The sequence below is a fragment of the Chenopodium album genome, chromosome 26 (assembly GCF_948465745.1).
Source record: "Chenopodium album chromosome 26, dcCheAlbu1.1, whole genome shotgun sequence".
NCBI classification, from domain to species: Eukaryota; Viridiplantae; Streptophyta; class Magnoliopsida; order Caryophyllales; family Amaranthaceae; genus Chenopodium; species Chenopodium album.
This window is the reverse complement of record NC_137859.1, coordinates 6,720,001-6,734,880: the sequence shown is the minus strand read 5'-3', so window position 1 is coordinate 6,734,880 and position 14,880 is coordinate 6,720,001. Positions and strand designations below refer to the sequence as shown.

The 14,880-nt window shown below is 33.0% G+C and overlaps 2 protein-coding genes and 4 non-coding genes across 6 annotated transcripts; 2 read left to right on the top strand and 4 right to left on the bottom strand.

Moving 5' to 3' along the window:
* Positions 1-4,291: 4,291 nt before the first annotated feature.
* Positions 4,292-4,591, top strand: LOC145616716 (peroxidase 57-like). Its single transcript, XM_081671463.1, has one exon. The coding sequence runs from the start codon at positions 4,292-4,294 to the stop codon at positions 4,589-4,591; it is 300 nt and encodes a 99-aa protein (XP_081527589.1).
* Positions 4,592-5,045: 454 nt separating this feature from the next.
* LOC145618783 (small nucleolar RNA snoR114) lies at positions 5,046-5,134 on the bottom strand. Its single transcript, XR_014108032.1, has one exon. It is a non-coding gene; the product is annotated as a small nucleolar RNA snoR114 (small nucleolar RNA).
* Positions 5,135-5,141: 7 nt separating this feature from the next.
* Positions 5,142-5,212, bottom strand: TRNAG-GCC (transfer RNA glycine (anticodon GCC)). Its single transcript has one exon. It is a non-coding gene; the product is annotated as a tRNA-Gly (tRNA).
* Positions 5,213-6,443: 1,231 nt separating this feature from the next.
* LOC145618782 (small nucleolar RNA snoR114) lies at positions 6,444-6,532 on the bottom strand. Its single transcript, XR_014108031.1, has one exon. It is a non-coding gene; the product is annotated as a small nucleolar RNA snoR114 (small nucleolar RNA).
* A 7-nt stretch (positions 6,533-6,539) lies between these two features.
* TRNAG-GCC (transfer RNA glycine (anticodon GCC)) lies at positions 6,540-6,610 on the bottom strand. The gene has a single exon. It is a non-coding gene; the product is annotated as a tRNA-Gly (tRNA).
* Positions 6,611-10,182: 3,572 nt separating this feature from the next.
* On the top strand, positions 10,183-11,233 carry LOC145617892 (putative expansin-A26). Its single transcript, XM_081672649.1, has 2 exons — positions 10,183-10,330; positions 10,564-11,233. The coding sequence occupies exons 1-2, from the start codon at positions 10,189-10,191 to the stop codon at positions 11,181-11,183; spliced, it is 762 nt and encodes a 253-aa protein (XP_081528775.1). The 5' UTR covers positions 10,183-10,188; the 3' UTR covers positions 11,184-11,233.
* Positions 11,234-14,880: the final 3,647 nt, after the last annotated feature.

Here is a 14,880-nt window from a genome sequence, read left to right as displayed (position 1 = left end):
TGTATCCAAATGTTTTTAAAGAATAAGGAGAAGGGACCCTGATTACTTTAATTTTCACGTTTTTTGATCCAGTATTTACAGGCCATACCATTTTAAAATGGACCTTAACTATACCTCCCTTACGAAAAGGTAAGACTCATTACCCTCAAAGTGCCTCTAATTAAAATTAAACCACCTACCTTAAAATTGAAAGATGACATCTTTTTCACTGGGGAGGTGCACATATTAAATGACAATGAAAGTAGTAAAAAAAGACGAAAACTACTACCATCGTCGATGGAATGTGGAGAAGAAGCCACGTTACATTTGATTATATCTATATGCATGAAAACACGTCACCTTTAAGGAAAGTTCATTCCACGTGTCAGTTTAATTAGTAGCAACAAAATAAAAAACCTTATTTAAAATTATCCTAAACACTAATCCATCACGAACTAGCTCAATAGCTCACCATTATCAATTGAGCTGATAAAATACCAAACAAAATTAGCTTGTTAAGTTAAATTCATAAGAGTAATAATAATTTATTAAATTATATTTAATTTGTAGTTGTTGTAATCAAATTAGGATAATAATGGCTAAAGTTTCAACTTGGAGAATAATTGTAATAGCAATGGTACTATGTTTTGTTTTCTATTATCTCACAAATTCTCGATTACAAGAAAAATTAGGACAGTTGCATTGTTTTACTAGTCGAGGAAGCCATTACTGGAACAAGTTTAACCTGCCGCCGATTCCGGAACGATTCTACCTCTTTTGGCCGTCTTCTCAGCAAATCGAGTAAGTCCCTTATTACTTTGCATTGTCTTTTATGGTTTTATTTGTCAAAGATGAAATTTAATCTCAAGTCTTAAGTCCGTGTAATAACAAAAGGTTTTGTGTGAGACCGGGCTCAATAACAAAAGTCCAATAAAAAGGCGCGGGCTAACTAAACCCGATCGCGAGGCCCGCAACACCAAAAACATGATAGTGGACTCACGTCTCACCCAAAACTTTGTCGTGTAATAATGTACGCACTACTCTGTAGTATTTTAGCTTGTACTTTGTACCAACTAATTAAGTGCTTGTTTAATTGAATGAACATATAAAGAAAATGGTACTATTTCATTCGCAGGAAGTTGTTTTCACGTGAATTTGAATTAATTCCATATTTAATTAATTTACTTTGAGAAGTTTTTGGCATTAATAGTGAACTACATGAATCTTTTTATTGTTTAATTGATTTGTTGACAAAGGAGATTTTGATCACATAAAAACCTAAAAAGGGTCTATTTTAAGACAATTGAGCCTGTTATGATCTCATACGTTTATTTTCAGTTTAGCTCTAATATATAAGTTAAGTTCAGCTCAGCTCCTAATTTCCTTCTCTTATAAATTATTCCGTTCAGCTCTAATAAGTTCAGTTTAGTTGAGTTCAGTAAATGAGAACAAGCCCTTAGTGATAGTAGGAGTAGCTCACTAACAAGTAACAACGAATTTAATAAATGGATAATTAGTCCCAACCCAGTTCACAACATGTGAGTTATTTTCCTAACAATTAATACGTTAATTATTCACAGTTTTGTAATGTTTGTTGTGTATAGGAGAAATGATGAACTAGGACTCCCTCTAGTTGAAGCCAATATAGTTGATGAAAAGGAAAAGAACAAGGTATTAGAAGCAGCTGAAGAGAGTTTAGAAAAAACCAAAATGATGATGGAGGAGTCTGCTAAAACCGCGGCGGAGATGGTTGGCGAGGCGGTGCACAAGACTGCGGACATCATGAAGGAGACCTTCTCTCATCACCATCATCAAGATGAACTTTAATTCAAACCATAATTTTAACAACTTTTTTTTTTTATTTTTTTATTTTTTATATTATAGTATATTAGTATGCCTTTTTGATCAATATGTTACATAGACTATAGAGTTTGTTTTATACTATAGGATGCTTAGAGCTAGTGCTAATCAAATGTATGATGCTAAAGAAAAAGAGTTTACTTGTTTTGTTTTGGAGGAAAGGGCATTGTCCACATTGGTGGGAGAAGAGAATTTCACTTGGTTTAAATACGTGGGTTTCATCTAAGTAGTTTTAAGTGCTTTCTTTTGTCTTGTGGGCTAGAAGGGGTATTCCCACACGTGTGTCGTTGCTGTCGAGCTGATTTGGTTCTGTTCAGTTTATTTCACATGTGTATGCAATGGTGTGCCTACCTTTTACTCGTAGTTTTTATGAGATCGTTCGTGATAATCAGTGTATACTGTAGAGGGCACCAAATCGGAGTAATAACTTATTGAACTCTAGTTCTACCAATATAAATATAAATATGAAGTACTTAGTACGAGTAGTACGTAACTTGGCTTTCAATACGTATGAAAGAACACAACTCAATGCGATAAAGATATAAGAACATGTATGATTTCATTTGATGATATATGCCCTTAATATTATGTGTATGTGTTATCAATTTTGGCAACTTAATGGCATGATGGAATGGGCTGACGTTATCGGCCCAGGCCCATGGGTCCAAATGTGAATCTTAATTAAAAAAAAAAACATCAAATTCAAATGGAAGACATCCTTAACAGATCATATATGTTGGGTTTGAAACATTCAAAGTACAAACTAATAATTGTTTGATGCTTCATCTAATCATCTTCGTGTACCTACCATTTTGCTAGCGTGACACATAAAACCATATAATATACGTACATAAAAACAAAGTCGCATCAATTTGTCACAATTGCATGTGCTTTAAACCTCCCACCTCCACCAATTTGTAAATAAGTAATCTAGGATTATAATTTGACTTGTAATTAATTAGCCTAATACTACGTATATTATTAATCCAAGTCAATAAACTCGTAAAGTCAAGAAGCATGTCTGTTATATCTATATGGTATGTATGTGTCAATCATATGATTGGCATAATGTTGATTGTAAGCCAAAAAAACAATCTTTGTGAAGATAATTTAGCCAAATTAAAGCCATAATCATAGCATAATGAGGCTATTAAATAATAATTTCTTCACGTAGACATAACGTTCATGACATGCAAATGTATGATTGCAATTATAAGCAACAAATAATACACCCTAACATGCAAGTTAAGTCATAAGTCTAGTTGTTAATTCATTATCCTTTAATTTAAACAACATTAGGTTCACTATATATATAAAGGAGAGTTTCTTAGCAATTCTCATCATCACTTAGCTTGAACATAATTAATTAAGTACTTAGCATTTGTTAAACAAGCTAGCTAGTTCGAGAAAATGAGGTGTACCTCTCCTTCGGTCGTAGCCTTAGCCCTAGGGCTCGTTCTAGTAACCCTTGTTAGCCAATGTTATGGTCAATTGTCTATCGGGTACTATAAGGATAAATGTTGGGGTCACAACGTAGAAGAGATTATTTTCAGCGCAGTTAAGGCTGAATTCGTTAAGGATCCAACTATTGTTGCTGGTCTAATCCGATTACAGTTTCATGATTGCATTGTTAGGGTAAGTACATAATAATGAGCTAAATGTCGTTAATTTTAGTGTCATGATTAGCTAATTAATACTTATGTCGCGGTTTTGTTTCTTTGTTTTATTTAGGGATGTGATGCATCAGTCCTACTCGATGGGCCAAAGTCGGAGAAAACTGCAAAACCAAACTCAAGCCTTAGGGGTTTTAATGTTGTGGATGCTGCAAAGGCAGCCGTAGAGAAAGTTTGTCCCGGAGTTGTCTCTTGTGCTGATGTACTTAATATGGCTGCTAGAAGTGCTGTCTTTTTGGTGAGTACGCAAATCTTTTTGCATAAACTCAATTTGATCATTTGGTATAATACTCACAAATTTGTACACAATAATCTATTTACCATCATTAATTAGTTCATATTAAATCTCAAACTAATCAAAGTTGCAATGTAGGCTGGAGGTAAATGGTATTACGTAGAGACAGGACGGCGAGATGGTGTTGTTTCACAAGTAGAAGAAGCCCTTGCTAATCTTCCATCAGAGAACTTGCCAGTGCGCGACGCTGTCCATCTTTTTGCTTCAAGAGGACTAAGCAAGGAAGATTTCGTTGTTCTTCTAGGTATGCATTTTAAAGTTCACCTAAAAAAGTAAAATAGTTACATTTTTATGGACTTTATGTTATTTTAATGTTTATATAGACTATACAATTAAATAAGCTTATAACAACTTCGATCATACAGGTGGACATACTGTTGGATTTACACACTGTGAAAAATTTGACCACCGGCTATACAATTTCCACAACACCGGTAAGCCAGACCCAAGGATGCATACCGGTATGCTATATGCACTAAAGAAAATGTGTCCAAAAGACGGTAGTGGTGCTCACAACAAGGTTTACTTCGAGTACAATCCGAAAAAACATTATCACTTTGACAATGGCTACTACAAGCAACTATTGGTAAACCAAGGAAAGCTCGAGATTGATGCAAACATAGGAAGCTCTCCTCTTACTAACAGCATTGTGAAAAAGTTAGCCTATTCCCCTGATTACTTTGTCAATAGATTTGGCTCTGCTATGGTTAACTTGGGAAGAGTCGGCGTTCTTACTGGTAATCAAGGAGAGATTAGGAGATCTTGTCGCGCTGTTAATCACTAAAAGGACTAATGATTTTGTACTACTCGTAAACTATTGTTCAACTATGTATGATTTTGGTTTTTTTCTAACAAATGTATTAATAAAGTTTTGCTTTCTTGGGGCATAATTCTGTAATAGAGCTTCAGTAATTAATGACAAATCATTTCAGTAGCCTGTTTTGTGTATGATATATTAATTAGACGCATTCTAGCAATATAATCCTACACAAAAATGTGTATGAGGCTCATCGTGCAATTGTTAAGCGCGTTCTGTTCTGTGTAGTACCGTTTCATTCACAATCACGGTGTCCTTGTTATAGCAGCTAACAAGGCGCGATTTTATTGCTATCCTGCACACTGACTCCTAGCCCCTCCATACCAGAAAACAAAATATAGTCAAGACTTTAAGGTTTGTAACATGTTGAGCAAACTAATGTGAGCTGTGCCAAATAAAAATAAAGAATAAAAAAATTGTCAAGCTCAGCTGCACAGTTTGGTTCTTCAGGTGGTCTGAAGAGAGTGGCGAACCCTTGGGCCACAGTATGTGCAATTTTCATCACAGCTTGATTTTGTGCACCAGCCGGGAATCGAACCCGGGTCTGTACCGTGGCAGGGTACTATTCTACCACTAGACCACTGGTGCTTGTTGAATGTTACTTAACTGTTTTTATATCTATTGTATGTCCATTATGTTAATCTATATTTGGAAAGAGAGCATTTTAATTTTTAAGTATATATTATGATTTTATGATAGGGTGCAAACATTAAAGCTAATTACTTGAATTTTATACAGTTTTATAAGGTGGATTAAAATGGAAGATATTTAACTTGAGGAATTGAAGAACTCTAGATGGTTCATTGGGTAATTAGTGACTCGGGTTTTATTATTGAATCATTACTTAGAAGTAGAAGATTAGAGAGAAAACCAATGAAGGTTTGGCTTCCATAGAGGTCTACATTGAAACTTGACACTTCACAATATGTATGAATGTGTGCTTTATTTCTGCCCTTTTGTTGCATAACGTGGTCCTAATTCGTGTTTTAACATTTTAGAGTATGAATTGGAAGTTATTCTTTTGTATATTTGGTGGTAGTGTTAGGGCCTATATTTAGTGTGTATATTGTATAGCTAACGGGCCTATTTCATGAGCCCTAATCACTTGTATAAATACGCTACTCATACTCTAATGAAACCAAAGTATTTGATTAATGTTTGGTGTAGGAAGTTTTCCAGTCAGCACCTTCAAAACCAGAGTTGAAGTTTACCACCCATCATTCCTGCATAAGTTGCACATAGCTTTACAAATAATACTCGATGTAACAGCTTAAACCTCCTCTGTATGCTTCTTAGTGAGGGTTCATGGGTGTGCAATAATGATTACTTTACTACAGTCCTGTCCATTTTTAACATCGAGTTAGTTCCTACTTTATGTTTTATGTTCTACAGAATTGCCTGAAAAATTGCATTTTATGATTCTTATCATTAGGGAGATTACCTTGTCTAAAAGACAGCCTTTAACACTTGTTTATTTTTTGCATCATTTCTGTGTAACAGTGATATGAAGCTGTCATATTAACTTCAGATGCTGCAAAGAGCCGAAGATGGACTCAATCAACCATTTAGCTGGCCTAAGGTTTCTAATGCTCTCAAAATGAGGTTCGGCGGCTACCAAACAGCAGCAACTCCCTGCACACCTTAATTATTTGAGGCTACACCTCACTCACTTCCCTGAGCACGGATGCACTGACTCCTAGGCCCTAGCCCCTCATATCATCAGGAAGTAGCATTGCTCTCATGCTCTGCAATCTGCATTGGCTATAAGCTTGACCTCAAACTTCTACTGTTTCTAATGCAAGAAAAAAAAAAAATAACAAAGCTCAGCTGCACAGTTTGATTCTTCAGGTGTTCTGAAGAGAGTGGCGAACCCTTGGGCCACATTATGTGCATTTTTCATCACAGCTTGGTTTTGTGCACCAGCCGGGAATCGAACCCGGGTCTGTACCGTGGCAGGGTACTATTCTACCACTAGACCACTGGTGCTTGTTTGATATTTGTTAGCTATTTTTGTACTTATAGTATGACCACTTTATTGTTTGGAATAACATATACAAGTAGACATATTTCCTTAATCACTTAGAAAGTTAGAAGTATTACATTTTTTGAGTGGAACTTTTGCATTTTAAATAAAATTATCTAGATAATTTATGTTACCATTGGAAACTCATTATATATTTATAAGCTGTGTTTTCTGCCCTTCCATTGCACATTGTGGTCCTAATATTCATGATTATTTGGACAGTTTATTCTATTGTTGGTCATAGAATATTAGAATGTAATGTTAAATTTAAGAAGTTATTAGGTTAGCAACTCAGATTAGTTTCTACTAAAACAAGAGTTGAGGTTTACCACAAGTTTTCCATAAATTCCTGCATAAGTTGCTGATAGCATTTCCGGCTTTGCAATGTAACAGCTCGAACATTTTCTAGTATGGCCCTTAATGAGGCTTTGTGGAGGTGCGATAATGGTTGTTTTACTACTCTAGTCCTGCACAATTTTGGCATCAAGTTAGTTCCTAAATCTATGGCTTATATTGAATATATTCTACAGAAATGCCTGAAATATTGCATCTTATCAGACGCTGCAAAGATGGACTCAATTAACCAAGTAACAGGGCCATGTTACATGTATATCTTGCAGGATGGCCACTGCATTAGTGATTTCGGATAGTAGTTTAATTTTAACCTAATGTTTGTTCTAATCCTGTTCAAGGAAACTTAGTTCAGGCGGCTACCAAACAGCAGCAACTCGCTGCACACACCGAACTCCTTGACCAGCAGGCTGCACCTCACTCACTCCCTGAACGCTAACAAAACAGACATTGCACCAGCTAGAATTTCAGCTGTGCGATGCAACATACCAACACAGAAAACAGAATCTCGGTCATTCTATAACGACTATGCCAGCAATGCAACCATCTCCATCTCTACTAGTCTAGCACCACAGTGCAACTCTATCAACACCAGTCCAAAATGGCACTACTAAACGCAATTCCTTAACAGCAAGTAAATCAGACAACATCTTTATAGAAATTTTTGCCAAATGCAACAATCACACAAGATTATATTATACAAACAAACGAATCAAACAATATAGTAAAACATATAATTAATTTCCAATATAAATTTGTCAAATTCCAATTACATTACAATATTACATTCACAAATGAATAATTGATTACACACAAAAATCAATAATCCCCTATAAAAAAAACAAAATTTACAACCCCATTTTCTCAATTACATATAACAACAATCCCTCGTACTATTACAAAAGAATTCACACAAAATCTCAAAGCAAACCACAAAGAATAGAAAACCCTAAAACAATAAGCCAAATCAAATGAACCAACAGAAAAGCTTGACCCGATCCACCACTTTCAACTTCACAATACCCAGATTTTACGACCCGAGTACCCGCACAATGAGCATCAGCGCAACCGCACCAGTAAGTTACACCATTTTCGCCGCAAACCGGGTCGGGTCGAAAACATTTAATCGGGCAAGATTTTCCAGAAGATTCTGATTCTTCAATCGAGCATAAATTAGAATCGCTGACGAAATTATTGGTGGGTAATTGAATGATGGAAGATTGGGTGTCGGATTTTACGATTTGGGTGAAGGAGATGAAGAGGAGAGAGAGAATTAGGAATGATAAATTGGGATTTTGGGGTAACATTTTATTGGGGTGGGTTTAAATTTGAAAGTTAGGGTTTGAGAACCCCCAATTTTTGGGATTTGGGGGAAAATCAAAGTTTCGGGACAATGGGGAAGAACAGGAGAGAGAAATGATTTTATTTTAGTTTTATTTGGAAAATGGAAAAGGCGGAAAATGTTGCTTAATTACAAGTCTTTCATTGTTATTACCACACTGCCCCCATTCGCTCTATACCCAATTACCCATATCCATGGCCCTGTTTGGGAGAAAGCTGAAAGCTGAAACTGATTGAGTTAGCTGATTTTGACTAGCTGATTTTATTAACTGATTTGACTAACTTATTGTATTAACTGATTTTATAAAATTGTTTGGTAAATAGCTGATAGCTTAAAGGTGATTGAGTATGTGAAATGACCAATAAGCTAATTGTGGGGTAGGTAGTTTAGATAGGATTTTAAATTAAATGAGGTTATAAGTGTCATTTCACAATAATTAATGAATAAGCTAATTGAAAAAGCTCCTAAAATGAGCTTTTTCAAAAAGAGCTTATTTAGTGGAATAAGCTCTTTCAATAAGCTTACTACCAAACACTTGTATTAGCTTGTTTGACTAGTTAATCAGCTAAATTTAGTCAAATAAGCTAATATACCCCCAATAAGCTTACTACCAAACAGGGCCAATATATTTTGGATGATTTATAAAAGTATGATTATTTTAAAATTTATTTACACTTTTGCTCGGATAAGTTTTTTTTTTTTTTTTTTTAGAGTAAAATCGCTACCTCAAGTAGCGGTTTATGTACTAAAACTGCTATGGTACTTGAGGTAACGGTTTTACCCTTTATAAATTGATTAATTGTATCTTTACTTGAGGTAGCGGTTTGTCTCTAAAGAAAAAAATTATCCCAACATGTTTCTCCATGACTACGTGGACTGTATTTTCGTAAATAAGTTTCATTCCAATGCAAAACCGTAAATAAGTTTCTTAAAAGCTATATTTTTGTAAATCATCCATATATTTTTTTGCAGAGAATTAAAGGTGAATTAAGTGATGAAGTTTCCCTACAAAAAATATGTTAAGTGATGATTTCTAAAGAGTGACCTTAAGATAATTACTTCAATATGACTAGGGTCTCGTTCACAATTAAAACAAATTTTAATAAGATCTAATAAGGGCTTGTTCCGATTTACTGAAGATAACTAAACTGAACTAAACTGAACTGAATAGAGCTTAAATGAATTGTCTATGAGAGAAGGAAATCAGGAATTGAACTGAACTGAATTGATTGGAGCTGAACTGAATTGAACTGAGTGGAGCTGAACTAAACTAAACTGAATATAGCTGAAATGAATATTTTATGAGAGAAGGAAATTTGGAGTTGAACTGAACAGATTGGAGCTGAACTAAACTGAACTGATTAGAGCTTGAACTAAAAATAAGCTGAAGTGAACAGACCCTAAGTTCAGATTAATGGAAATCAAGTGAATAGAAGCTTAACAATAGCTGTCTAGGATAAATCAATAATGTTGGATAGGATTTGGGTTGGAAGTCTTAGCTAGCCATGACAATAATTTTATTAATTATTTCTGCTTCTAAATATTTATATTCTATTATTTCTTAACAAATTTTCCGAATGATATAAATTGGACATATACTGTAAAAATGTGATTTACTTCCTTTTTGAGCAGATTTTCTTATAAAATAAAATCAGAGAATAATTATAAACATAGAAAGTGAGATATGCTCCTTTTATATCCAAAAAATAATTGCCCTACAGCTAAAAATTACCAAATTTGGACCAACCAATCCTCTATAAAATTCATGTATATTGAACATAATAATCATTTTTTAAAAATCTCATCATAAAAATTTTTGCTAGTATAAGCTATACGGTTACAGTAGAAATGGTTAGATTAGTTATGCCATTCTTGTATTGTTTCTTGGCTATTACAATAGCATTTTCATTAAGCTGTCAAGCTGCTAGCGACGGGTGGACCGATGCCCGTGCTACATTTTATGGTGACGCTAAAGGAGGAGAAACTATGTGTAAGGCTCAAATTTATTCACTTTATTTTCACTTCAGATATTTTTATATGTTTAATTTTATTTTAATTTATTAATTGATTCATGCACGTGTCAAAATGCATCTAATAGTATTGTGTATTGACCTATTTATTAAGATGGTTGGCCGTGTCAGTTTAAGGAGACGAGTAAAATTATTAATTGAGCGTGATTTTTTTGTTGATAAAATAATTTGCGAAATTATTTTTGATTTGCAGATGGTGCGTGTGGTTATAAAAACCTATTCGATCAAGGTTACGGTCTTGAGACAGCAGCATTAAGCACAGCATTATTTAACAATGGATCGGCATGTGGATCATGTTACGAGATACAATGCATAAACTCGAAAAATTGTTTACCCGATGCTAAAACTATTAAGATCACGGGCACCAATTTTTGCCCTCCTAATTACACAAAAACAGTCGATATTTGGTGTAACCCTCCTCAAAAACACTTTGATTTATCGGTAAAAATGTTTGTAACAATTGCAAAATATGAAGCCGGGGTTGTTCCAGTTCAATTTCGTCGAGTTCCTTGTGTTAAGCAAGGTGGCGTTAAATTCCTACTACAAGGGAACCAAGGTTGGTTACTTGTACTAGTGTTTAATGTTGGAGGTGCAGGAGATGTTGCTAATGTTAAGATTAAGCCGTCTAATTCGAATGATTGGTTGCAAATGGAACGTAATTGGGGGCAAAATTGGCAAATTACTCAAAATTTATTAGGGCAAGGTTTTTCATTCCAAGTTACTACTAGTGATGGTAAAATGGTTCAAGCTGACAATGTTGTGCCTGCTAATTGGCAATTTGGGCAAACTTTTGAAGGCAAAAGTAATTTCTGATTAATAATTGTTTTGTTCCTTAATTATTTTGTTTTAGGGTTATAAGTGAATTAAAGACCACATTTGGGTATTTCTCATGTGAACGACATACTATTGAATGATAATATTCAAAATTTTTAGGTGAAACGGATATCCTAATTCGTGTTTTAAATTTGTTTGTATCATCATTATTGTCTTTTTATAATTCTATATATTTGTAGGTTAAAATTTTGAAGAATATTCTGATTGTTGTTTATGTTGTGAGAATCACAAATTTGGTATCCATGCTTGTTCTCTTCATCTCAATTTCAGTTCAATTCAGCTCCAATCAGTTCAGGTTCAGTTCAGCTCTTAATTTCCTTCTCTTATAAACAATTCATTTTAGCTTTATTCAGTTCAGTTTAGTTCCAATCAGTTCACTTAAACTCAGTTTAGTAAATCAGAACATGCCCTTAATGAATGAGGATGAAGCATACATACCATGTTCCCAAAATAAACATTTACAAAATAGTTTAAATTAAAAGAGAAGGTACAAGCAACAAGCTATGAAAAATGAACATACATGTGTTATAAAAGATTAAGTATTTAATTTTTATAACAAAAATAAGTTCAAATCATCAAATTAAATATAATTTCTATTTATAATATGATTTAATTCTATAAAATCAGTAACTTTAAGGAATATACATATAATAGAAACCGGCCAAAAAAAAAATATTAATTAGTATAAATAAATTAATGTTAATGAAAATAATTTAATTTTAGTTCAATGAAAATAATTTTAGTTCAATAAAATGATAATAAAATAAAAAATAAAATAAAATAAAATAAAAAAGTAAAAACACATCTTATGGTTGAACACTTGAACATATCATGGTGTCAAAACCAAGTTGAATTTAAGCCGTTTTTCTGAAAAATCAATGACAAATATAATTGATCTTATTTTTTAAAAAGATTTATATTCATGCATTGATCTTAATTCTTAACCTTAAAGGAATTTTCGAAATCATTATAGACGACTAAAAAAAAGTTAATAAGTTATGTAACCATTGCAAAATATGCAATTTATTATTATTTTATTTATTTTTATTATTATTTTTTTTAATGAAAGTAGCCTTAGGGCCTGTTCATATTTACTGAATTGAGCTGAATTGAACTGAACTGATTGGAACTGAACTGAACTGAACTGATTGGAACTGAACTGAACTGAATTGAGCTGAAATGAATATTTTATGTGAGAGAGAAATTAAGAGCTGAACTGAACTGAACTGATTGGAACTGAACTGAACTGAAATTAAGTAAATGTGAACAGGCCCTTAAAGGGAAAAAGTAAACAAACATTTGAGGGGTTTTTTTTTATTTTTTTGATTTATAATAATTGTTTTCTTTTTTATTTGAGAGAGAGATAGATCGTAACCAAACTACAACAAGGTAACATATTAATGGTTAGTCCTAGTCTTACTACTTACCATTTCAAACACTAATTTTTAGGGAAATAAACCATTCTTAAAAACGCAACAGCAAATTCTATAGTACCATTTGGAAAGCTTTGATGATTTTCCACTAGTAACAAGATGCCTTTAAATCGGCTTACATAAGACTATCACTAAGAAAAGATAAATACAACATTTTGTACTTTCTAAATACTAGGAGTAGGGACGATAATTACAAGAGAATATTTATCTACGTAAAACAGCTTTACAAAACAAAAAGATATGTTTGTTTCCACAAAAAAAAAAAAAAAAAAAAAATAAAATAAAATAAAATAAAAAATAAAAAATAAAAAAGATATGTAGAAATAACAATATTGTCCAAGTAAATTAATCATTTACTTAGACTTATCTCCAACAACGTAACAAATCACGCACTATTTTATCGTGATTAGCTGAAGTTTTCTATCGTGCAAATATTTCATTCTATCTTAACAATGTCAAAAACTCCTATAAATACCCTTTAAAACTCTCACTTTAAAACCACAATTCAACAAACCTACAATTTACTTAGCCTACTTTAATTTAGTTTCCTCTCTTCATTTCCAAACCGACTAAAAGTCATCGAAAATGAAGTTTGTTTTTGCTATTGTAGCCTTGTTTTTGGCCATTACAATGGCACAAACACAAGTTCAAGGCTATGAGCTCAACATTGATACCGATGATGAAAATGATGTTTTTATCGATAATGCTGCTTATACTGATTTGTTCAATTCAAACACTCTATCTCATCACCGCGGCCATGCCCATAACAAGTGTCTTAAGGCATTCCACAACCCTAAATTGAAGGCTTGCACAAGTGATCTTCGAAATTTCTACAAGACGCACCAAGTTTCCATTAGTCCTGATTGTTGTTCAGCCCTAGAAAAGGTTGGGAAGGCTTGCCCTATCTTCAAGGCTCGCCACCCCTTTCTTTTTAAACTTGTTAAGAACAATTGTTCTAGTCCTCCTTCCCCTTCCCCTTCTCCGGCCTAATTAAGTTACAAACTAGCTAGTTCGTTATTTATATTTGTTTAGAATTTTTAAGGAATAGACATAATAGTAGGAATATATAGCATATCTCATGCTATTTTAATAAACTATTGATTGGTGGTCTTTTTAGCCAATTTTAGGGATGTGTTTTCAAGCAAGGCGTAGTTTGATAAATCTTATCATTTTTAGCGATGTGAAAATAAGTTCATTCTACAATGAACAACTTTTTTATTTAATGATATATTAGTTATTTTGATTGCGTACCTTGATGCTTTGTAGCTTTACATATCATTTTTTAAAGTTTGTTAGTACTTGTATTAATTAACAATTATGCAACATCTTAAGTCATGCTAAATGAATTTAGCGAATATTAAATTACCAACGCATTGTAAACACTAGTACACTACTCGTACCATAATACTAGATGGTATATATACATACCAAAGTGAAAAACCATGGAATCACCCATTCAACCGGACACTTTGTAGTCTTTTTACTATCAAAACAATAACTTTACAATAAGAATATTTCATCATAGAAATGAGAATAAATACTTGTAAGTGTACCTATCGATCAAAAGCTCTTTTAGCAAAAGATGCTCGAGGGACCTTAAATTTTTTGAATATGTTTGTATTATATCAGTTCCTCCGAATATATGTATTAAGGCTTCACTAATTTAAATTTCTTAAGATAGCTCTATATTAACTCATAAAGTGTCCATATAACTTACATACATAGCCCAATTTTTTTTATAGACCTATATACATACTAAGAAGGAAAAGTCAAAGCTAGTATTGTATTGACTCAACTCCAAGTGACCTATCACACCTACAGTATGCCATTATTGTCTTCTATGTAAATTAATAAATTATATTCTACTCAAAGTTCTCTCTATTATTGAACCTTTATAAGATTTTGATATTTTCATGTAATATAACATATTTGTTTAATATTAAGGGGCGTTTGGTTAGTGAATTTTTTGGATTGGAAACGAATTTGATTAAACTGATATCATTATCGTGTATTTGGTTAGAAGACATGGTAACAATTATAAAAACTTAAGGGTAATGGTTACTCCTATGTGTTACCTCTCAAAAACTTAGGATAACAAATATCATTACCCTCCTCTGAATATCGTATCCATGGTTAAACCAAATAAATAATAAAAAGGTAATAGTTAAATGATTCATTTTTTCCCTTTTATTTGTTTCTAATCCACTCCATTTCCATTATTCGAACCAGATGTCTAGCAAATT

Excerpts from the sequence above, each read along its gene's own strand:
- LOC145616716 (XM_081671463.1), top strand. The coding sequence starts at position 4,292 with ATGTGTCCAAAAGACGGTAGTGGTGCTCACAACAAGGTTTACTTCGAG.
- LOC145617892 (XM_081672649.1), top strand. The coding sequence starts at position 10,189 with ATGGTTAGATTAGTTATGCCATTCTTGTATTGTTTCTTGGCTATTACA. Across the intron at positions 10,331-10,563 it reads TAAAGGAGGAGAAACTATGT|ATGGTGCGTGTGGTTATAAA; the intron begins GTAAGGCTCAAA and ends TTTGATTTGCAG.